Genomic DNA, 24,079 nt, shown 5'->3' on the forward strand with positions numbered 1-24,079 from the left:
CTGATTACAGGTGATTACAGGTGCCTGGATTTCTCCTCTCACTGGATCTCCTGGTAGCATTCACTCCCTGTCTGTTAATGGGCGGGGGGGGGGGGGGAGAGGGTGCTGAGGCTGCAGAGGGAATTCTAGTCCTGCCAGTGGAATCAAGGATTCACCCCACACAAGACAAGAGGTTGCTAGTATAGCCAGTGCTTAGGAGCCCTTGAGATAGCTACCCAAATACACATTGATCCCCTCAGGCTCTCTGAGTGCTCCCCAGCCCCTTGCCATCCTTTGGGATCTTGGACTCCTGCCCTTGCCTGAGAACCTGCCCAGGCCAGTCATGCTTGTCAGTGCTACTAAGCAGATTGGCCATTTTGTCCCTTGTGCCAGGATGAAGACCCTGGTGTATCACAGAATATCAGGGTTGGAAGAGACCTCAGGAGGTCATCTAGTCCAACCTCCTGCTCAAAGCAGGACCAATCCCCAACTAAATCATCCAATTTCCCCCCCTAAATGGCCCCCTCAAAGATTGAACTCACAGCGCTGGGTTTAGCAGGCCAATGCTCAAACCAGTGAGCTATCCCTCCCCCCAGTGACAGAGGCCGTCCTCAGTGCAATTCACTGTGTGGCAATGCCCATTCCCACCCCAACGCTCTCTCGCCAAGTGGGAAGGCCGGGGCAGAGGGGTGTCAGGATTGGGTGGGACAGGCTCTAAGGGGGCTGCCCCTGGCCCAGGTGAAGGAGGGAAGCCACATTATGTCCTGTATGTGTTTCTTCAGGTCAGCTATGCTGGGGAGAAACTGGGACTGCAATTGATCTGGTGTTGCCATTGCTCAGGTGTCCTTTAGTCCCATGTGTGTTGCTGTTGCCATGTCATCATAGGTGTTGTGGTTGCCATGGCATCATGGGTCTTGCTGTTGCCATGGTGCCACCATCTGCCTCTGCACTGTTTCCATGTGACTGAATTTGATTAATTTTCAGTTTTGACCGAAAATTGAGAACTCCTCCCCCACCCCCGTCCCGAAGTAAAGAGTTAACAAGGGAAGTTCAAATTCTGCCCGCCCGTGACCTCTGACCCCAGCACCCTGTGCCCTCTGACCTCCGAGCCGCAGCAACGGCTCGACTCCGCCCGCTTCGAGAGACGCGTTTCCATGGAGGCGGTTGCCAGGTAACGGGACGCGGCTTCCTGCGCAGCCGGCACCACCCGCCCCCCGGGAGCCCCGCCATGGACGCCGAGTCGCTGACCTACGCGCTGGACCTGGTGGCCGGGGGCGGCGCGGGGCTGAGCTCGGAGAAGCGGGCGGCGCTGCGGGCCTCGCTGCTGCTGCTGCGCCGGGACTATCGCTTCGAGCAGGTCCGGTTCTGGGGCCGCATCCAAGGCATCCACGGGCCCTATTACATCGCCGAGGGGCTGGGGGGAGACCGCGCCGGGCCCAGGAGCCGCCTCTACAGGTGTGTGTGGGGGGGAGGGGCAGGAGCTGTTCATACAGGTCGGGGGGAGGCTGGATCCGGGAACAGCCCATAGAGAGGTGTTGGGAGGGCAGGCAGGGCTCAGGAACTATCCATGCAGGTGATGGGGACATGGGAGGCTGGACTCAGGAGCTGTCCATACAGGGGGGAGGGCAGACTGTCCAGGAACTATCCATATAGTCCCTGGAGGGGCACCTTCTTTCCAGGATTTGTCCATGCAGGACACAGCAACGGGTTGCGGGGTAGCCTGGGCCGAAGAGTTACTTCTGCAGCTGAGAGGGGCTGCAGGCGGGGACAAGCTGGTTTCTGTTTTTGCCTCTTACTGTGACAAGACTTTATTATGGTGTTTTATGGTGCTCATCACCATAACATCTGAGCACCCTACAAATCCTTTATGGTTTTCTCTGCACAATTTCCCTATGGGAAGGGGATTTTACAGAGAAGGAACTGAGACACAGAAAAGTATGGAAGCTTGCCTAAGAGTACGTCTACACTGTGATGAAAGACCCATGGCACAGCCATATCTGGCTTGGGTCAGTTAACTTAGACTCACGGGACTTGGGCTGTGGTGAGTCTAGGGTGACCAGATGTCCCAATTTTATAGGGACAGTCCTGATATTGGGGGCTTTTTCTTATATAGGCTCCTATTACCCCCACCCCCGTCCCAATTTTTTTACACTTACTATCTGGTCACCCTAGGTGGGTCTTTTATTGCAGTGTAGACATACCTTTAAGTTCACACAGAGAAGTCTGTGGCAGAGCTCGGAATAGAACCCAGACCTCCTAGTTCTTTAACCACAAGACTTTTAAAAATGTCTGTGTGATGCTGGCTGTACAATGTAGTATTGAACAGCAGCTTCCATCCTTGCTTTAAGAAGGCAATCAGTTTCTATCAATGCACACCATTGAGTCTCTCTGCATGTTACCTGTTTCTCCAATGGTTCTTGCAAGGTTCCCAGTGGGCTGCATTACATCTGAAAAGGAGGGTCCCTGTGTTTCAATAAGCATTGCCCTTTGTTGTGTTTGTGTGGCTGACAGCTTGAACTGTGTGGAGTGGAGTCTTCTGCCACCAGCTACTGAGGAAATGATCACACAGACTGCAGGGCTAAAGGGCCGTTTCCAGGGGGATCCATCTTATGAGTATGATCCCACTGAGAAGAAGGGGGAAGAGAATGAGAGAATATATGAGGAGGAAGGTGGGGTAAGTACAACAGGCCATTTTCCAGACCTGTCTTCTAAGATGTCCCCTGACACAGTTGTTCCCAGCTTGAACTGAACAAACTTGAAATTGATACTTCTTCCTGGTAATAAACCTATACCGGTTCCCAGTCTGCTGCCCTTCCCAACCAGCTGTGAATGCTTTAATCATCAAGGGAGTACAAAGTGTTACACTTGCGAGGATCCCATCATTCATAACCAATACATGTTTGAGTGGGTGCCACTGAATGGGAGGAGTTGCAGAGAAGCAGGCAGTGCTAACTGGTGCCTCCAAAATATTGGGTACTGTTGCCTTAGAAGAAGAGGGATAGTAGTATTTCAGTCTCAACAGGAGCTCAACATAGCTCACATCTCCTTTAAGGAAATCCCTGTTCATATTGGGATGAACATGCATTTCCCTGATTTCTGTCTCTATGGAACAGCAGCAACTTTCATTGACCACTTCAGCCAACTTTGGAGTTATAAATGGCTTGGAAACATCCTCACTTCTTCTTTCTGTTTATATGAATTAATTGGATTAATTTCAGATATTTTTATGTAGCATTATTTAACATTGGCATCTTGTCTCATAACTGTGCCTGATACTTTATATAGAAACTGAACACACAATTGCTATTGCTTATAATCAAATGGCCAAATTCGGATCTCAGTTATGTCTGGGTTAATCCAGAGGGAAGGAATAATAGCTACTGCCCCAGTGGGTTTGACATGTCTACTCTTAACAATGTTCCATGTTATACTGTTTCACTAAGAATATGTGAGGTGTGATCATTCTCATAATCACATCAAACTCAAGATGATGACTGTATTGTGGTTCCTACATGCACCCTGAGTTTATTTCCAATAAAAGAAACAATGAAAGCTGTGATTTAATATTTGTTTATTTTTCTTTAAAGCCCATGATCAAGGAGGAAATCCGTCTTGTAGCTACGATAGATCAGATAGATAAGGCAGTGGGTATCATCCCACGGGGTGCATTTGTGAAGACCCCGCTTGGCCCTGTCCATGAAAACAGGAATTTTGAAGGTAAATCCACATAATCTATATCAGGATTCAGATGCATGTCTGTACTTTGAATACAAAAGCAGTAAGAGAGGTTTACTTTCTCCTTTTAGCTGGTATTCTGGTTCCTGGCTTGTTCCTCTCCGTTGACTTGGTGAACAGAGACTAGTGAATCCACTACTGCTGAATCCATTTTGGTTCATCTTATGGAACTGTTAACAGAGTTAACAAAATCACTTATACAGAGTGCATAATTCTGAGAGATGGGAGGAGAAGGACTCCAAATCACCAATGGATTTGATTTGTCTCTGAGTCTCTAAAGTTACTGAGCATAGAGTTTCCTTTATGCAGGGGTTCCCAAACTTGGTTCGTGGCTTGTTCAGGGTAAGCCCCTGGCAGACCGTGAGACACTTTGTTTACCTGAGCATCTGCAGGTACGGCTGCTCGGAGCTCCCAGTGGCCATGGTTCGCTGTTCCTGGCCAATGGGAGCTGCGGGAAGCTGTGGTCCGGCCCGTGCTGCTTCCCGCAGCTCCCATTGCCCAGGAACAGCGAACTGCGGCCACTGGGAGCTGCGAGCGGCCGTACCTGCGGACGCTCAGGTAAACAAAGCGCCTTGTGGTCCTCCAGGGGCTTACCCTGAACAAGCCGCGAACCAATCTTGGGAACCTCTGCCTTTATGCTATGGTCCATGGAGTGTCTAGCAGCATTTGGTAGTTGTAGGGCTAGAGGAATTCTCCCTCTGATTGCAGGGCTCACAGAGAGATTTGTCTTGTTCAGCACCCATTGCTTATCTGGGACTGAAATTTGCATTGCCTGCAAAATCTCCCCCAACACTGTGAGGTCATCCATTTCCAGCAGGTCTCTGATCTTTCTCTGGAGCCCATGGGACAAAGCTGGAGAGAGGCTGTGGTTCTGCTGTGCACTCTGGATTATGAACAAGCAGAGAGATCTTGATATAATGAGTATTTGATCAGGTATAGTGCTAATGATCTCCAACTGTTCATACTACAGGTCTGTCTCTGACTGAGGCAAAAAAGTTAAATTCCTATTTCCACTTCACTGAGCCTGTTAACCTGAAGAACAGAACACTCCTGCAAAAGGCTGACCTGGACCCATCCATTGACTTCCTGGACTCTCTGGAGCATGATATCCCAACAGGTAAACAGACTTTTTTAAGAGATTAGAGTCAAAGGATGGAAGGAAAGGGATAACCTCCTAGTGGCCTTCCAGATCCGAAGTGGACTAGGCCCAGGAGTTCTGTGGAGCTGGCATGCTCAGAAGGAGCCTTTTATCTGTAATAATGGTCTCAGTTGAGCCACATTGATTTTCAAAGGAGCTCTGTCCAGCACACAGGAATATTGTGTTTTGACCCTCGCTCAAGAAATCTTAAACATTTACAGTGCCAAGATTCTCCTGATTAAATATAAACTGCAGTAGGATTGTCACATCCTTAATAGAGGTAACTTCTCCTGACCCCTATGTCAGCACTCTCCTCTGCTAGAGCTCTGCATTCTCTTCTGATTAGGAAGGGGTCTGTAGCAGCTGGTGCCCTGCTGGGGCAGATAACACTGCTAGCGATAGAGGGTAGTTTATGGGGTTTGAAGTATTTCACACCTCCCATCCCACCCTATATTGCTCTCCTTATCTAAATGGGCTCTCATTAACTCTAAACTCATATCTTTGAGAGGCTGGGTTCAAACTTTCCTTTGATAAACTGTAGTAGAAATGCTGCAGTGTGTAATAATCTGTTACACTGGCAGGATAAAACAAACTACAAGGAGAAAGAGGGACTACATGCATGTGTATATTACAGTGTAGGTGTAGTTCAGATCCCATCAGTCTGGTGGACAGTCTTTATTTGTTTTCTTTAATGTCCCCCAGAAGATTCATTTGGCAGAATCTTTCTCTAAAAAGATGCCAGCAGGTTGGATTTATGATAATCTTCTGTCTCTGAAACTCTGGCCAGGATCTAGTTCATAGTTTAAAGGGAGAGTGAATCTTTATAAGTCCCACATGCTCTGCAGATACATTCCTTGTTGCTGTATTAGGTGGCACCTTAGAGACTAACCAATTTAACATGCACTGTAATCCTTATAAAACATTAACTGCTTCCAGTTTCTCACTCTTTATTTCTGCCTGTGTTTTGCTGGCTTGCTAAATGCTTCTGGCTGGGGCCAAGGATTCCAGTGTGGGATATTTCCTTGTCCTGATGTCAAAAGCTCTTGTTGCCCCAAAAGCCTGGATTTTGGCTTGCCATTTTATCTCCCTTCTAGAGTAGCTATCTGTGTAAGCCTCCCTTCATGGCTGGCAGAGCTGAGAAGTGCCAAGGATGTAAATAGTTTCCCAGACTTTGCCCAAATACATATATTTTGTGCTCAGACTTTCTCTGTCAAAATGTAACTTTTGAGCAGAGAATGATGACATTTCAGCTGAAATTCTGTAAGTTTCAGGAAGTACTGAGTGAGTGTAAACAGGAGTAAACTGTCATTCAACTTTATTGGGAGTGCTGCTACTTGTGCCATGATCCAGAGGTGCAGCCTGAAGAGACTGCAAGGGCTTGTCTACATGGCCCAGCAAAGCACACCAGAGGGGTGAGATCTGTCAAGTACGCTAATGTGCTGTGCACTGTGACTGCCTTGTGTTGACCTGCTGGTTCTAAAAAGTACGTAGTTTGCATTAACGTACTCCTGTTTGAAACAGAACTACATCAACGCAAACTAGGTACCTTTCAGAGTGCACCAGCTGGGTCTACATGGGGCAGTTAGAGTGAAACACATTAGAGCACCCTACAAATCAGACCCCTCTAGTGCGCTTTGCCAGTGCTGGGTAGAGAAGCCCTATGTCTGTCTCTGCATATAGGTCTCCATTGATTTGATAAGCCTATCCTCTCAAATAAAAAAAGGAACAGTGTATGTAGAGATCTGTAGTGTCCATATGTTGCACCTTCTTATTAAAGATCAGGAATATTGTGGATCACCATCCTGAACAATGCTCGAGGGCTGTAATCCCTGCTCACCCTGTGTCTTTCCCACTGGGGACAGTAATCTCTTCTTCTGAGGCTCTAGAGAGTATACCTCTTAATGTTGAGTTTCAAGACATCTTAAATGGCCTGGCATTGGCTGTACTGCTATATTTGCCCATTTGTCTCAGGTTTTTACTTACATATCTATTTCCTCTTCACAGAAGGTCAGGGTTGGAAGGGACCTCAGGAGGTCATCTAGTCTAACCCCCTGCTCAAAGCAGGACCAATCCCCAATTTTTGGCCCAGATCCCTAAATGGCCCCCTCAAGGATTGAACTCACAACCCTGGGTTTAGCAGGCCAATGCTCAAACCACTGAGCTATCCCACCTAGTTCTCTCCTACATCCATTCTTCATTGAGCTGTATTGCTTCATGTTTACAAAGCTTGGCTCCTAGATGCCTCTGAAGAAAGGTAATGAGGAGTCCTTGTGCGACAAGGACTCCTCGTTGTTTTTGCTGATACAGACTAACACGGCTACCACTCTGAAATCTGAAGAAAGGTGTTAATCTTATCCTAGTGTTGTAGCAGCAATACTGTGCTGTAGTTCAGGTTCTGTCTGGGTTTCTCTTATAGACCCTTCTCTTCTGGGGTTCATGTTCCAGCTCTTTCTGAATCCCAGGGTACAAGTTTGTAACCTGATGGTGAAACAGTTAGATTTTAACGTAATGGTTTATATGATATGCTACTTTCTTCCCTAGTGCACCATTTGGAGTTCCTTAATGTTAATGTGGGGATTATAATTCAGATTCCCAGTACAGTGTTCACACCATTATATCACACCTCTCTTGCACTGCTGTTGCTGACCCTGTTCAGTGAACACAGGTCCTTCAAGGTCAATGCTGTCAATGAAGCTGGTACCTTTCACCAGCACTCCAGAGTATCTCATTCCAAGTTGTGAGAACCCAATCTTCATGACTTGCCTATTGCTTCACTGATATGTGTTGTTGCCACCAGTTCAGGAGAGAACACCCTCTGCAGAGGTAACAAAGACGCTCGCATGCAATTCAGCTCATCATCTCTATCAACAGCAGAGTTTGTGAGGATTGAGGTCAAACCAGGAACTGACTGAAGGAGAGAGAGCTTAAATCTGGGGCACTGCTTTAAAATGTATCCAGGGGTCAGGCCTGTAGTTGTTCTGTGAAGGCCAAGAAATCCAATACAGTATAACTGCAAACAGGCCCAAGGCAAAGCTGAACAGAACTTTACTCATTCTAGAACTGAAACTATAGAGCCAATGCAGGAGGCTGTGCATCCGTAGAGCCTTCCATGCTCCACTAGAACAGAGGCAGCAAGGGCAGTGGCGGTTGGCTGAGAGCCTGAGGGCTAATTTGCATAACATAGCTGATTGCAGCTATCTTCATCTGTAATATGCAATGGCAGCCTGAAGAGACTACAGGTCCCACCATGCAACTCCTCTTCTGGTTCTTCAGGACTAGGCCATTTGTTGGTCACACCTCTGTGTTAGACATGAAGGTGGCTGCTTTGTAGAGCTCTGGTAGCTACATTTGACCACAGGCTGCATTTTAGCCAGCCCTGGGCTAGAATGTGGGGGTCAAAGAGGGGAGAGGCAAATAACACATTTAGTTAACTGTAGCTACCTGAGGTTACTGTAAATGTGAGTTGTTGCTGTCTCTTCTGGGAAGGCTGTTGTTGCAAATCTAAATGCCTTTAGTGGAGGTGATTCTCAAAGGCAGCTCCAGCCCAGGTGCAGCTGTGCACTTCCTAACAGAAGAGTTGGCCATTGTAGGACTTTGTGTGGTTCCTGCACAAATCCATCTTATGTTGCCTGTATAAATCCAGTCACATTCCCCTGCCACTGCTTAGACTATAGAGATGATTCTTATAGGATGAGCCCATCAGGATATGGGAACAAGGCAAATGTTGCTGACAGGGTCAACAAGGCATGCAGCCTCTCTAATTGCTTCCCACAGCATGCAGACCAGTCCCAAATAGGAGCTTTGAAAGTTAAAGAGACCAGCTCATGCCCTGGATGAGCATGCAGTTTGCAGAGTTTTTTCACTCTATTTAAAACTTGGAATGGGTGCTTATTAAAATGAGGGGACAGATAGCACAGGGCAGAGCCAGGCATAGTGCAGGTAGATGCTATGCAAGTTTCCTCTGCGCAAATCTACCAAAGTCCTTCAATCTTGGCTGCAACCCCTGCTGTTCCAGTCTGGGGTTCTCCTTCTCCACTCAGCTCTGCCAATGCACCTCAGTCCTGACCTACAGCAACTATGGCCATTCCTGTCCTGGACTCCTTCCACACTGCTCAGCCAACCCTCCCAACCTGAAGCATCCCTGCCTTTCCAGGGCAGGGTCTCTCTTGAGCAGAGATTGTCAAAGCTCAGAGGTGGGTAACCTCAAAATGTATTTTTGTTGCATTAAAAACTGTGATTGGGGTTAAGGTTACCCTCTTTCCCTTGATTTGAAACTAAATAAAACTCCATCCTTGCTCTGCCTACCCTCCACTTTATTGCAGACCAGGCCTTTCCCCTCCCAAGATGGAACAAAACCTGTGTTAGCTAATTAGTCAGGTTTCCATGTTTGGTTCCTCTTTGTTTCTCTGGCAGGTGCTCATGCAGCTCTCATGCCACTAGTTTATTTTCTAGAGCTTCAGATTGGTCTTCTTTATTCCATTTGAAGCCATCTGATCAGAATAAGGTACATGCTATGTGGTACTTGGCTTCCTGCTCTGCCTCAGTCAGGTACGTTGAAAAGTGGATCAGCTGAGTGGGAGCTGTATGAGTAGTACCCCCAGCCTGCATTGACCCTAAAAACTGCAAGAGCTGCTTAAAGTATGAGTTTCCATGTCTAAAAGCAGGCAAGTAACAAGTGTAATTGGAGCAGTCTTATTTTTCATTGAATGCTGAGAATTTATGATGGCTTCCAAATGGATTTCATTTATAAAATGTTTGAGAATCGCTGTAGTGGGAAAGAAGCTAGACAGATATGGGAGACTGGAAAGTTGGAGGCAGAGTGAGGTTTCTATATGAAGTCTAGGAGGTGGAAGGAAAAGCAGCTAACACCAGATTAATAAAACACACAGTGGTAAGAGCAGGGAACCAATTGCAGGGGTGCAGCAAGCAGAGTTCTATAATGGGGTCCCTTGCTGCCCTTATCTTTAGTATAAAGGTGATACCTAAGGAGACTACAAGTCCCAGCATGCTGTATTATCTATCTGTCTAGTTATATGTATATTTCCATAGCTTAGCCAGCGATGCTAATTCTCATGACTGTATTGTGAGTCTCATGATATTTGATGCTTTTCTCAAAGCCCCCACCTGTTAGAGGAAAGTGATCGTGTGAGAATCTCATCTCGCTTTTTAAAAAAAAAAGTAATTTCTGGCATTAATGATCATAAAGAAAAGTATGAAAATGTGAACCCTACAGTCTCAAAAACCAGAAAGCAAATAACAAGCCCCCATATGTATTATTTTTTTAAATCTTACAATATTTAAATGAACCTCTTGAATTTTGGAGGCCTCTTTCATGATTTCTGAGCATGTGGTGGTGATGATGCTGATAACCACCATCATGGCCGTCCCTAGGGGGTTGCGGGGCCTGTGACATAGGGACTGAGTTTCTAATCTGCCAGGGGGTGGTCCCCCTGGCTCCGCCCAGGCCCTGCCCCCACTCCACCCCTTCCCCCAAAGCCCCACCCCGCTTCTTCCCACCCCCACTCTGCTCCACCCCACCTCTTCCCCACCCAGTTCTGCTCCTTGCACCGCGCGCTCTGTGTCCTCGCTCCTCCCGCCAGCGCCTCCTGATGCCGCGAAACATTGGATCTGCAGCAGGCAGTAGGTGCTGGGAGGGCGGGGGAGGCGCTGATCTGCAGGGCCCACCGGCAGGCAGGAGGCGCTGGGGGGAGGGGGAGGTTCTGGTAGGGGGGCTCCTCCTCGCCCCTCCCACCCACCTGCCTGCCAGCCACTCGCCTCCCCATTTGTCTGCTCACCCTGCTCGCCCACCCACCTTCTGCCTCACCTCCCCGTCCTCAGGGCCCCCCAAAGCACGGGGCCTGGGGTGGTCGCCCCGATTCGCCATACCCAAGGGACAGCTCTGGCCACCATAGTATCTGATCATGCAATTCTCCATTTAGATCCAAATGGCTATGCTGCTGGAGCATTGCATGCTGGGACCTGTAATTTTTGCTGCATTAAAGGATAAGGTTCTCTGTATTAAAGGATAAGGTTGTCTGGTCCAGTCTAAGCAGAAAATTTGCTCGATTTTATGCATGTTAGGTGTAGCCTTTGAGATTCTGGCAAGACGTCAACGTTGGGCAAAGTTTGGGTATCCTGGGTACCAGCATTTCAGAAACTAGTGCTGAAACAGTTTTTCACATAGCAGGAGGCAAAGGAAAGAAGTTTGGAAAGAGAATGATGATAATTCTTAACATATCTATCGAACTTTCAGTTGACCTAATACTGTACAGATATGAACTAATAGTCACAACGAGGAAAGGAGAAATATGTGAGCAGATTTCAACTTCATAGGCATGACTGAGAACTGAAAATTAATGGGGGCTAACTACTGATGGACAGAGACTGTGTACACAAGTGATTGGAGAGGACAGGAAGGGGCATGAGTATCTGATGTGCAAAGAAGGCTTAGGAGGAAGTGAAACAGGAGATCCTGGGGATGAGGAATACAGTTATTTTATGGCTCAACCCCAAGGAAGTAAGTTGACACTAAGAATTTGCTACTGATCACTGGATCAGCTAGAGAAGAGCTGTGAAGTTAATGGACATCAAAAAAGGCTGTGACAAAAACCAGTGGGGCAAATAAGGGTGTTCAGCTCCATATCCCTTCGCTGGAGTTCAGCAACAGGAAGCGGTAAATGCAGTGAAAGACTTGTAGAGACGGTGTAGTCTGGCTTTCCTTGCACAAAATGCAGTCTGCTAAAGATGGAGGAGTGTGGGGAAAAGAATCAGTGACACTTGACTAGTCTCTTGGTGAGAGTGAAAGGGGACCCAGTTGAGATGCAGTTCCTTGCAACCTGACCTAAACCCAACATGATCCAACTACAAGTGTTGGGTTTGTGTCAGGTCTTGTCTGAAAACAACCCAAACATCTTGGGCTCAGGTTGTCTCTGATCACCTCCTCCTGCCCAAGCGATCAGTGTGGCAGGGGCTGTGTGTCCTGCTCCGCCCAACTGCTGGCTCTGTGCTGAGCTTTCTGTTTGCTGTGGAGTGTGTGCGCCAATGAGTCGCAGTGCCTCTCACACTGCAGCACACACAGCGCAGCAAGGCAGCAATGCCAGCAGCAGTAGGGCACAAAGCTGCCACTACCAACCGCATGGGGAAGAGATGGCCAAAGACGGATCATGGGCATTGAATGTGGGGTGTGGGGAAGCACCCATCGGGCCTAGCCACTGCTGTCTCAGCACATGGGGGGATGAACTGAGATAAGACTCCCTGTGGTTTAACTGCAGAACATTATATTAGAGAGTGGTTTTTGAGGAGGCACCCTGCTGGCTCTATATAGGCAGGATGGACCAAGATGGGGCTCCTTGGCCTCTTTCTATTTCAAGATTCACCAGGGGGATGGGGAGAAGGAGATTACTTAATGGAATCCACATAAACAGAAACTCTTCTAGCTCCTTTCCAAAGTAAGTGTTGGGGGAGCTGGCAGCTACTCGTCCCCAGGCACCACCGCTTCACAAGGAAGTGTTGCTGCCCCATAGTATTCCTGATGCAGCACTGCATATGAAGTGGTTTGTGACCACCACTTGGCCCCATGCTTGTGCGTTACCCTATCCTTAAACTCTCCTGACAATAGCCTGGTGAAATCAGGGATGTAATTGCCTCTGAACTTGGCTTGCACACACTTTATCTGCACACTGAAAGCCAGAATTTAATGGGCTTTGCACACGGAGGAACTGCATTCTTGAGCAGGAGATAGAGCCTCTCTGTGCGTTTGCTTCGGCCACGCTCATAACATCATTTTGGTGGTGGTTTCATGGCGGCCTGGAAAGCCCCAGGTGCTGGGAGTGACAGAGCCAAGAGACATGAACCTGCTTTATCTCCAGGCATTAACACAGCTAATTAACTCCCTTTCAAAGGCCCCCCTGGGGTGATTAATCCCTATCAGCCTCCATCTCCAGCCATTCAAAGAGTCTGTGTCTGCTGAGGCATTTACGGCCCCCAGCTAGCCTGCAGAGTGCAAGACAGCCTGTTATCGGGGCTCTAAGACAAATGGCTGCCTATCTCCCCAGTGGCCTTGCAAAATCCAGGAAAGTGCTATGCTGTGCTGGCCACCTACTTTCACCCAGCCTCCCTTCTCTGCTAACGTTTCACAGATGTGACCTGAGCCCACCCCTTTCATTGCTTAACAATAAGCAGCACCACCCTAGCTCTGTGAAAGCTGAGTGAGAGCACTTTACTTTTCAGCCTGCCAAGAGCCACACAGGGACAAGGCTTTTCAAGCTGCTTCACTGAAATCCAAACTAAAAGGCCCATAATGAATGAGGGGGCAGTGCTAGAAAGAAAAGGATGCTTTAAAGCAGGAGTGGCCAAAGTATGGCCCAAGTTCTCCAATGCGGCCCATAGCCATCCTTATCCCCAGAACAGAAGGGCGATCCTTGGAGACTATGTCTGACAGCCTGAGATAGTGCAGCCCATGGGGATACTTGCCAGTTAGAAGGCTATTTTGGTTAGGGTGACCAGATAGCAAGTGTAAAAAATCAGGATGGGGGTGGGGGGTACATCTACATAAGAAAAAGCCCCCAAAATCGGGACTGTCCCTATAAAATCGGGACATCTGTACACCCTAATTTTGGTAAACAAGCAATAACATGACGACATTGGTCAGTACAGCTGATGAGTGTGCCCAGAACTTTTGGGAGCCTCCAGAGCTGGGAATCAGACCCAAACAGCCGGAGCAGTGGGTTACAGGACTTGACCAAGGCACTACTGTACCTGTACTGGCTGTACTGTACCTGGTTTCCTCTGTTTCCTCTGTTTAACAAAAATCAAGCATACATGGGGTAAACTGCTATACCTCACGTCTTCCAGCAGGGGACAGTATGGCATCAGTATCAGTGCTGAGTACATTATAAAAGGAAACCATTGAAAAGTAAGGTTTCAGAGTAGCAGTCGTGTTAGCTATATCTGCAAAAAGAAAAGGAGTACTTGTGGTACCTTAGAGACTAACAAATTTACTTGAGCATAAGCTTTTGTGAGCTACAGCTAGCTCACGAAAGCTTATGCTCAAATAAATTTGTTAGTCTCTGAGGTGCCACAAGTACTCCTTTTCTTTTATCAAAAAGTAAAATGAGCAAGTCTAGTATTGAAGAGAGCTTCAGACTTTTTGTGAAGAAGATGAGGACAGAGAGACCAGACTGCGTCTGATATATTGACCTGTCAGAGAAGAGCTTTATCTGTCCCCCTTCAGATTAGACAACTTCCAAGAAGGGCTGTTGGGATTTTGCACTAGTGTACAAGTGTGCACATGTGAGTGAGAGCATGCATATGTTCAGTTCCTCCATAATTTTCCCCTTCAAAGGCTCCACATCAGCCCTACCCATCCTTCTTGCCAAGTGGAGAGGAGTCTGGAGTCACTTCAGACTTGTCAGTGCCACTCCCAAGGGAGCTGCTCAAGAGTGACACAAGATGTTCCCTCTTCCTGGAGCTGGGCACTGCCAGCTGAGGAGTTCCGGACTGGACTGGAATCCCTCATGTGGCAGAGCAGCAGGAGAACTCCAGAGGCAGCTAGCATTACAGTTTTGGACTTGCTGTCCACAGTCTGCTCTGATTTCTGGAATGATGTCTGTTTTCCTTGGGCTTGGGTTCTATGCATAAAGCAGTGTATTTACTATCTTTGGGTCCCAACTCTACATCACTTCAGGGGGCTTGTTTAGCCAAAGGCCTTGGCTGAGTTTATACTGGAGCAGGATTGTCCATCAACCTTTGGGCTGTGGTGGAGGCTTTCACCGTCCCAATTGCTACAAGGCGATGACGAAGCCAGAGACAAAGAGTCTTTGCAGCAACTTTCCAGGGATTGTATTTAAAGTTCTTTCTTCCTCAAAAAAAAAAAAAAAAAAAAAAAAAATCCCCACTCAGTCTCCATTTTGGTTCCTGGTCTCTTGTTCATTCCACTTTTGCTAATGCCTTTTTTGTTGACCTGACAGGAAATGCAGGAATAGCCTCTTAGATAGAACCATGTGTTCTGGTTTATTGCCACATAAATCAGTAGCGGAATAAACCTTATTCTGGGGAATGATGAGACATTATATGAAGGTGAAGCGCTAGGGCAGTAACAGTGTTACTGGACGTTAGAGAAAGCTTAACCAAGACAGCTTTTGCGAGGAACAATCTGCATCTGATGTGGCTTCACATGAGATGTGGCACACTGTGCCTGCTCCCAGGTTGGCATTGACGTCAGCTGCATTTATATTGTCTCCTAGCTATTTATTATTTTAATGGCCGCTCAGGGTAGCAGAGCTGTGCTGCATGCCCCGCAGACTGCTCGTGCACAGTTAAATTCTCTCTTCCCATCCCTGACCTATGGAATTATCGTTCATTAGTTTGACTTCCCCGCAGTTCCCATCATAGGTGACTGTTAATGCCACAGATTACGGAAGAATAGCTGAAGATTTATCGTGCAAAAATAATCTGGAAGCAATGGGACATATCTTCCCCCTCTGGGGCACGATGCAGAAGGGATGGAAGGAACAGAAATCCTACTTCTTTGGCTATAGAACTTGTGGAAGAAGGGGAGTCAACATGACACTGACCTGTCCCTTCATACCCTAGAAACGCTTCTATACAAACATCATGTGGGTTGGGGCTTTGAGGGTTTACGGGATATGTGGCTGCCTGGAGAGTGGAGAAGTTTAGGGACGTCACCTTGTGACACAATTCCCTGTGAAAATGGCAAACCTACAGGGAAATTTCCACTAAAGTTAATGCAGAGTCTGTTAGCATGAAAACTCCCAGATTCTGACCCATGACCTCTATTCCTACTAGGAAGGGGAGGGAATAGTCTGGGTGTGCGAGTTGGGATCGGGGGGGGGGGGGGGGGAACTCCTGAGCTCCTCTTCTAGTCCTGCTAACTGGATGAGTTGGGAGCTGTGTGAGTGGCTGCCTCTGTGTAACTCTTCCCATCCTACGGGTTTTTCCACAGAGCTGTGAATGGGATATGCAGCGAGTGCACTGAGTCTGGATCACAGTTTGTGCTCGTGTGTGCTAACACAGAAGCCAACACACAGTCCCTTACTGTAGGATAATTTCCAACATTTGCCCCTAATCCATCCCCTACGTGTCATAACTACATCCTAACAGTGGCCAACACTTTTTGATCAAGTGAGGTAGAGACTTACAAGGCAGCCATAATCTCCTCTGAGTCAGACAAATATTCTCCGTTGGTTAAGAAAGAGACAGTGACCGAAAATTCTGAGGGGAAGAAGGATCCTAAGGCTGAAACAAAGCTGCCCATTGAGCCTTTTCATCGAACTGTTAATCTTTCTTTCAAAAACGTCACATTTGTTCAGTAACAAAAGCTTAAAAGAAGCTGAATTGAGCCTGAAAACCAGCAGCAAGATTTAGAGGAAGCGTCTTTCATTCAGAGCAAGGAGGGGTGAGAGACTCCTTCTTTTTCTTGCCTGTAACCAATGGGATCACAGGAATCCACGAAGGTGACGGATTAATGCAGGGGCTCCCCAGGTAGATGCTACGTGACTTCTGGCACGCTCCAAAAACGTTTCCACAGCGACCAGCTGAGCAAGAAATATGGAGTGTGACGGAATCCAACGGAAGCCTGCACTTGAGGAGGAGGGTGCTTTGCAACTCTAAGAGATTCCTAAACCCACCATACAGGGCCCACGATGAAGTGACGGGTTGTAGTAATCAAAATCACAGCAGCTAGGAAGAGACTGGTATTGTAAACATCCTACCCCCTCAGCTTTAGTTCTGCTGTTTCCCAGTGCAAGGCTCCATTCCAGATCCCTGTTCCTGAGCCTTTCTGTGCAAAGTCTGCATCCTTCTCTTTGGCAGAAATTCAGCTAGTGGGGGAATTTTAGCCCCTTCCTGAAGATCAGATGGTGTTAGACCAGTAGGTCTAGCTGGGCTGGGTGTGAATCTCACAGGCACCTGAGCAATGTGATTCTGGGAAGCAGGGGCTCCTCCTTGCCATAAGAAAGCAGATACCTTGTTTTTAACTGAAATGCTTTATCTTTTGTAATAAAAAATAGTTCACAATAGGAGAGAAAAATGTAGAGAGAAGGCCGTGAAGTTAAAACTTTTCCCCTAGAACTTTTGGGTGTAATTGCATTTAGGTAACAGGGATGTTGCAGGCATTAGGAATAGGCAAGAACCCTTTTTGGTAACATTCTACTCTTTGTAGGCTCCGCTTTCCTGCCTCTGGTGGGTTTTTTAATACCATTGAACCTCTGGCCAGGCTGTGTTTTAGTTTAGTTTTTATTAAGAAATTCAAACAGGGAATTTTAAATGTTTGACTATAGCTGAACATGTGGGATGCAGGTGGCACGTTGGGCAAGTGGGAGAGATTCAGCTTGCAGCCGGTGAGTGGCATGATGGGGCTAAGCCCCACAGGGAGTAGTAAGGATTTGCTCTACAAAGCTAGTGTGCAATGTGAGAATGCTCGTGGGCATAGAATTCCACCAAGAGCTAGAGTGGGGAGCCCTTTCCTTTCCTTATGGCCCACTCCTTTGCAGTTAGCGACAGTGAAGTAGGAGTGTGAAACTCTCCCCAGTGTAGGTTTTTTGTCACTAGTAGAAGTGGAAGCTAAGGGTGATGTAGGTGTGGGTGATGCACTATCAGAGCTAAATGCTTGTGGCTATGAAGGATGTGCGGTTGCTTTAGAAAGGGAACCTGGCCATGCTGTCATGTGTATGGATATTAACATTTGTGTTGTTGACCATGTCCTCAGTTTTTCCCCCAGAAGTGGCAGAATTGCAGTGGTGTAAGGTCGTCTTATGTATGATGTTAGTGGTGAATGCAGCCATGCTGTTCCCTCTCTAGCCATAGGACCTTTCCTCCTTTTAAGAGGAGCTGGTGCTGTCACTTCTATTACCCTGTAGGGACCTTTTAGGACATGACGCCTCTGTATCAGAGTCGCGTTCCGTATAAAGCTGCCTTTTCTCAGCATCACCCCCAAATGAGGAGCACTGAACCACTTCCAAAGTAGCTGTGCAATTGGAGGTTAGCTTGAAAGTGGCCCATACACTGGGGGAAGCTCTTCTGCAAACAGCATTGTTTAAAAAGCCTCTCCCACTACAGTTACCCTTGCATACTCCCTGTTGCTCTGTGAACAAGGTTCAGCCCAGAGCTGAGACAGACACGGAGGATGAGACAGGGATTTCTATCTGTGATCGGAAAGTAAGAAGCTGAGAGGGAGGTTGACTTTTGAAATGCAGCCCAGGTATCCTGGCAGCTCTCAAAGGGCCATAAAAGAGGCAGTGGTTTAACACTGGTTGGTTGAGCTTCAAAACATTTTATTGTTTGGAAAGATGTAAGGAACTCCTCAACATTCCTGCCTGTGTTTGGAGGGGCGGAGGCTGTAGTCTGCTCCAAAGAGGGAATAGGAAGCTCCAGATCTTCATCCAGAGGATATTTTTCCCATGCTCTTTCCTCCCACACAGCAGCGCCCTCCCTTCCCTTCTGGAGCTGCGACAGGCAATAGTTTCAGCACACAGACAGCGCTTGACTTATTTACCTTTGGCGGATGCAACTTAAAATGTAAATTGTCCTTTTTTCCCCCCTTCATTTTAAAGAACAGAAACTTAAACTAAGCAGCATTATTGTGGGAAGCTTCTGCCACAAGCTCAGTGATTCTCCAGGCCCCTGCTTCTTGGGGAACCACTGCCTAGTTACTACCAAACTGTGGAGTCAACCCCAGGTGAGGTTTAGTTACAGCACAGGCCACATCTGACACAGAACTGGGGCTTACAAACAGTAGTACTTAATGCTGGTAAAAGCCACTTCTTACTATTAATTCTTACTATTAATTCTATTTACATTTCCCCTGCAGTACAAATGATTTTTGTATTTCCCTAGTACCCTCCATCTGAGAACCTGATAAAAGCACTTATCAGACTAATGAATTAAACCTCAATCTTCCCATGAGGTAGGCTTTAGCTCTATTTTACAGAGAAGGAAACTGAATGAAGTACTGAGTGGAATAACTCACATAGGCTCGTGCTGAGTCAGTGGCAGGAATAGAACCTAGGAGTTCTACCTCTTTCTTCATCTTATACTTTAACACAAGACCAGCCTTCCTCCCAGATGTGACCTCAGTGGAGGTTCGGTTCACAGCACTAGGAAGGACCCCAGCATGGTGTGAATGAAGCATTTAATTTTCTTAATTCTTGGGAGCTGTTGTAATACCTTCTCTCAAAGGGGAAAGAAAGGGATATTCTTCCCATTCGACTGCTCTCTGATCGTGCTCAGATGCTGGTGATTGACTTCTAAAAGAGCAGGCTTAGGGTGATCTATGACACGCTTATTTGGAAAACTCCTGCATGAAAAGGTGGGTTTTGCACTGTTGTATCAAGATGGTGAGATGTGAGCTCAGCCTGCTCTCTGGTGAATGAGAGCTCCATAGTTACAAATCCTCCACGGAGAACACTCCAGCCCCGTGCTTTCTGAGTTCAAACCTGCTCTCTCTCACCGGAAGCATCCTTTTTTGAGTGCATCTCACACAGTGGGCTATGGAAAGTCAGGCTCTAAGATAGCAGAGCCCCAAATCCACTTAAAGCTAAGGACAAAGACGTCAATATGATCTGAAATTTGATTAGCAGGTAGGGTAGAGCGCAGAGCTCTGTTTTGATGTCATCTCCTCAAAAGGCAGACAGCCACACAGTTGACCAGTTTCAGTTTCTGAATGGGCCTTTAGCATCAGTCCCAAGTAGAGAGCATTGCAGAAATCCAGTCGGGAGGAGATAGATGCATAATGCACTGGCTTGGGCTGTATAAGGGTGGAATGGCTACAGCTGTCTGGCCATCAGAAGATGAAAGAAAGCATTTCTGGCCACAGCTATTCTGGCATTTAAAATACATAACAATGGTAAGCCTGCTCACCACTTTGTGCATGGGTGAAGAGATAACTTTAGTGGATGGTGAGACCATAGTTCCAGGAAATGCATCCTCCCACCAACCAACATCTCCTCTGTCTCGTTAGGCTTGATCTCGAGTCATCTACTTTTTGTCCTGAGCCGCATTTCACAGGGGTCTGAATCATTAGGAGCACTGCATTGTCTGCATTTGTCAAGGCGTAGGCAAAGTGGGGGGATCAGCTGCACAGTGGTGAGATGGAAGAGTACAGCATCTCAATTCTTTCAGTGGCCACACAGACATGAAATAACAAGACTGAGTCCTGTAAGCTGCCCATCACAGCCCTCAGGGATCTAGCAGAAAGAAGTGAACCAAGCCACCCATTAGGTACAGACTGGGGCTTTTTGCTTGTTCTGGAAGCAGCAAAAATTGATAAGACTCTCAGTCTAGCTGACCTATGGGCCAGTAGGAGCCTGACAGTTCCAGCTGCTGTCTTTCTGATTTGGGCCTGATGCTTTATAGCTGCTTCTTGTTTGGATCGGGGAGATTTACCAGTAGCCCTTCTCCCCATGCATTTTACCTCTCTCTAGCCCAGCGGTGGGCAAACTCTTTGGCCTGAGGGCCACATCGGGGTTCCGAAACTCTATGGAGGGCTAGGTAGGGAAGGCTGTACCTCCCCAAACAGCTTGACCCTGCCCCCTCCCACTTCCTGCCCCGACTGCCCCGCTCAGAACCCCTGACCCATCCAACCCCCCCTACTCCTTGTCCCCTGACCGCCCCCTCCCAGGATCCCCCACCCCTAACTGCCCCCCTGGGACCCTACCCCCTATCTAACCCCCTCTGCTCCCTGTCCCCTGGCTGCCCCGACCCCTATCCACACCCCCACCCCCTGACAGGCCCCCTGGGACTCCCACACCTATCCAACTGCCCCCTGTACCCTGACTTCCCCCTGGGATGCTGGTGGCACGGCAAACTGAGGCTGCAGGGAAGGAGGAACAGCAGGGGAGGGGCCAGGGGCTAGCCTCCCCAGCCGGGAGCTCAAGGGCCAGGCAGTACAGTCCCATGGGCCGTAGTTTGCCCATCTCTGCTCTAGCCATTGCAGATTTGGTGTCGCAACCCATGTTTTCTTCTCCAGGCACTTCCTGGCCCCTAGCGCTGAATCCTAGTTAACACTCCTGCCACCTCCTCTCTGGTGGGTTGTTTCCAGAATGTCCTGTCAAGTATAAAACAAATAGCAGCTCAGAGCTTCTCACTTCCAGGAGAAACTGCATTTTCACACTGGCTCCTAACCTTCTCAGCAAAGCCAAAGCACAATTAACACTGAAACTAATCCCCACTCTAAAGGTGGAGCCAAGAAAGGCTCAGGAAAATTAACCTTTTCTATAAATCACTCAGCGCTTGGAGGCAGCTCTGAAAAGTGTCCCTGCCTTTCACTTTTCTCTTCTTTCCTCTCACTCAGGACCTACAACAGGGCAAATCTTCCATCTTGGAGCTGGAAATCTTTTCTCTGTCTTCATGCAGCATTCTGGGAAAAGAGTCTAGCTCCTGACCAGTTGCGGATTCCTGTTCCCAAGGCTGCTAGAAGCTTGGATCCAAGGATTGAGATGAGCAGAGCAAATTGCTCCAGGGCTTAGTACTCCACTCCAAGTTAGCCTCCTGAGATCAGCTATATAGCTAGCTCAGGTACCATATAATAATAGCAGAATGCCATTGCTGCTTTAGTTAAGGTTGAGAACTGCTTTCTGTTTAAAGGTCGACTCAGCTGGATTGCCTTGAAATCTGATGTGCTTCATGGAGACGAGGGGTAGAGTCAGTTATCCAAATTTGGGGTCAGTTGTGTAAGAGGTTCTCAAGAAATAGCCCACTGGAGAGAAAAAAGAAGACGCTATTTTTAAAGTTGACAGAGTCTACCAACTTTTTTGTGTGCAGACATAGGATCAAACCATGCCTGTGATCATGGCCAAAATGGTGTCAATCACTCATCGTTTACCCCGACTAGTGCAAGGCACCCACTAAGCCCTTTGCAGGAACACAACTGAAAACAGTATTTGAAAGAGAGTTTGGCATCTAGATACGCACATACTTAACACTCGTGAGCCAAACAGATTACACTTTGAAGACAGACAGCCCAAGACAGTTGCTAGCCCGCCGTAGCTCATCAGACCTGTGTGACTCAAGGGGACATCAAACTTGAACAACACTGAGGCACTGTAAATTCAAATCTGACACTTGCCAGAAATCTGGGGGGAGGGGTGGAGGGGGAGGAGGAATAGGCATTGCTACAATCTGCCTCTGTCAAAGGTTTTTTTTTTTAGTTTGGGGAAATGTAATCTGCATACAGCAGAAAACTCAGAAGGCATTCAAATTATTTTTGAAAAGAAAATAAATGACAGGTGAATGTTTGGGGAGGAAGGGAGGGAGGGGAGGCTGCAGAAACAGAAGAGGAAAATGGGAATGAGTGGGAGGGGAGGGGAGAGGGGTTGAGGTGCTCAGGTCATGGGGGAGGTAAGTATTGGGAGGGCTGCTACAGAGGTGCATGTTATGGGTTTAAAGTTGCATAGCTGTGTACCTTACCTCTGTATTTCCTGGTTTTCAGAACTTTACATTCTGGAAGGACACAAAATACCAGCATGCAACCTTAACTCTGCATTAACCATTTTTTTTTTTTTTTTTTGGGTCAGTGGGTACACAGACCAAGCAGGCTACAGAGCCCCACGTTAGAATATCTGCTGCCTCCCTTAGCAAATAGAGCCAATAACAGAATCTGCTGACTCTTAGGCTCAGATCACACACCGGTACCTCTCATCACACCATAGCTGTGGGAAAATGCTGAGTGAAACTAGAGGGGAGTGCCTGGAAATAGAAAGGCAGCCTGGAGTGCTAGGGTGAGTGGTGTGGAAGGGTTCAGAATTCTTTGTCCTCCTGGTATGGCAGATCCTTTGATATCCCCAACACCCATAAGGTAGCAGAGTCCCCGCTGTGCTAGCTCAGCCTTGTGTACCATTTAATTCACCTCCCTGTGCTAGCCAGGCAGCAACCCATTGGGATCACTCCTTGATCTTAGCACATATCACTGCAGGAAGGGTGTCTTGCATTTGTGCTGACTCTCAGCAGCCACATTGTTGTTATGTAGGATCCTGGAGCATCCAGCTGGAGAGGGGAGGCAGCCTGGTGGTTCTGAGGAGCTTGCTGTGGCCAGGACTGACATTCTACCACACCCCCATGACTAAACAATATGGCTATATCTACCTTGGCACAGGTGAGAAGAACATAGACCTGCCCTTCATGCTGTGAATTGCCCACCCAAGCTGAGAATTCAAGGGAAGAGGTGTCACATTTAGATTTTATACTTGGGGATTTGCAGTTATTGTTTGTTCTAATAAACCTGTGTGAAATCCTTGCACCTGTCAGCAGTTTTCTGTGCCCCAAAAAGAGTCCTGAGGATTTCCCTAATGCCTCACTGTGTGTATTCTTAAACCTAGGCCCCGTTTGAGTGCTCAGGCATTGTGTGCCAGATCTTATTCCTAGGCAGCGTGAGCGAAGGTTGATTGTAGCATGTGAACATAAATAGAAAATAAGGCTTCTGTCTCAGTATCAGAAGGAAAAGCTGCTGCATTCTAGGTCTTGCCTACACTCAGGGCTCCACACTCCACCTTGTGCTCGGTGTGGGTGTTGAGGAGAGAAGGGGGTCTCTTTTGTTAAAAGTAGAGGTCCACCCTGCTCACTGCTGGCAGAAGTGAAAGACCCAACTGTACAAGAGTCAGTCTGTTGCGCTGGTAAATACTGTGCTCTCAGGTTCTGCCATTCAGGGTCCACATGGCGTACCACTGCACTTGTCTCACCCAGTCATTCTCCCACTATCACATTGATGGCTGATTTGGGTTACCCGCCATAGAAAAGATGCCATGGAAGTGTGTTTATTCTAGACACAATGTGAGTAGCGATCGTTCAAAGAGAGCGGAAAGGGACAGAATATGGTGATAGAGCTCCTAGCCTCCATTTTCTGAGAGGCTCAGCTAGAGATTTTACCTAAGGATTCAACACACTTAGAGTCAACACTTACATCTTCCCTAAAGCCAAGGATCCAGGCATCTTGCACTCCGCCTGGCCTGAATCTAGAGCTTCCTTTTCACAGACTCAAGCCCAAAAGGATCATTTTGGTCATCTAGTCTGACCCGCTACACAACACAGGTCATTGACTCTCCCTCACTTCTCTTGTCCATGGTGGTAGATGGTAACAGACGGTCCTGCCTAAGCTAACACAGCACTCACCAGCACAACAGAAGATAATAAAAAAGGGCTACACAGCCTGGCGCCTCAGAGGTATGTTGGATAGAGGGAGACATAGCAGCAATGAACCCTAGTAAATTTAATCTT

At 47.6% G+C, this 24,079-nt stretch overlaps 1 protein-coding gene across 1 annotated transcript; it reads left to right on the top strand.

The window, feature by feature from the left end:
- Nucleotides 1-1,118: 1,118 nt before the first annotated feature.
- RSPH9 (radial spoke head component 9) lies at nucleotides 1,119-23,102 on the top strand. The gene is made up of 5 exons (XM_073338479.1): nucleotides 1,119-1,434; nucleotides 2,491-2,653; nucleotides 3,567-3,696; nucleotides 4,685-4,831; nucleotides 22,836-23,102. Exons 1-5 carry the CDS (start codon nucleotides 1,208-1,210, stop codon nucleotides 22,994-22,996), a joined length of 828 nt encoding a protein of 275 aa, XP_073194580.1. The 5' UTR covers nucleotides 1,119-1,207; the 3' UTR covers nucleotides 22,997-23,102.
- The last annotated feature ends 977 nt before the right edge of the window (nucleotides 23,103-24,079 follow it).

Source organism: Lepidochelys kempii, chromosome 3 (assembly GCF_965140265.1).
Source record: "Lepidochelys kempii isolate rLepKem1 chromosome 3, rLepKem1.hap2, whole genome shotgun sequence".
Taxonomy (NCBI): Eukaryota; Metazoa; Chordata; order Testudines; family Cheloniidae; genus Lepidochelys; species Lepidochelys kempii.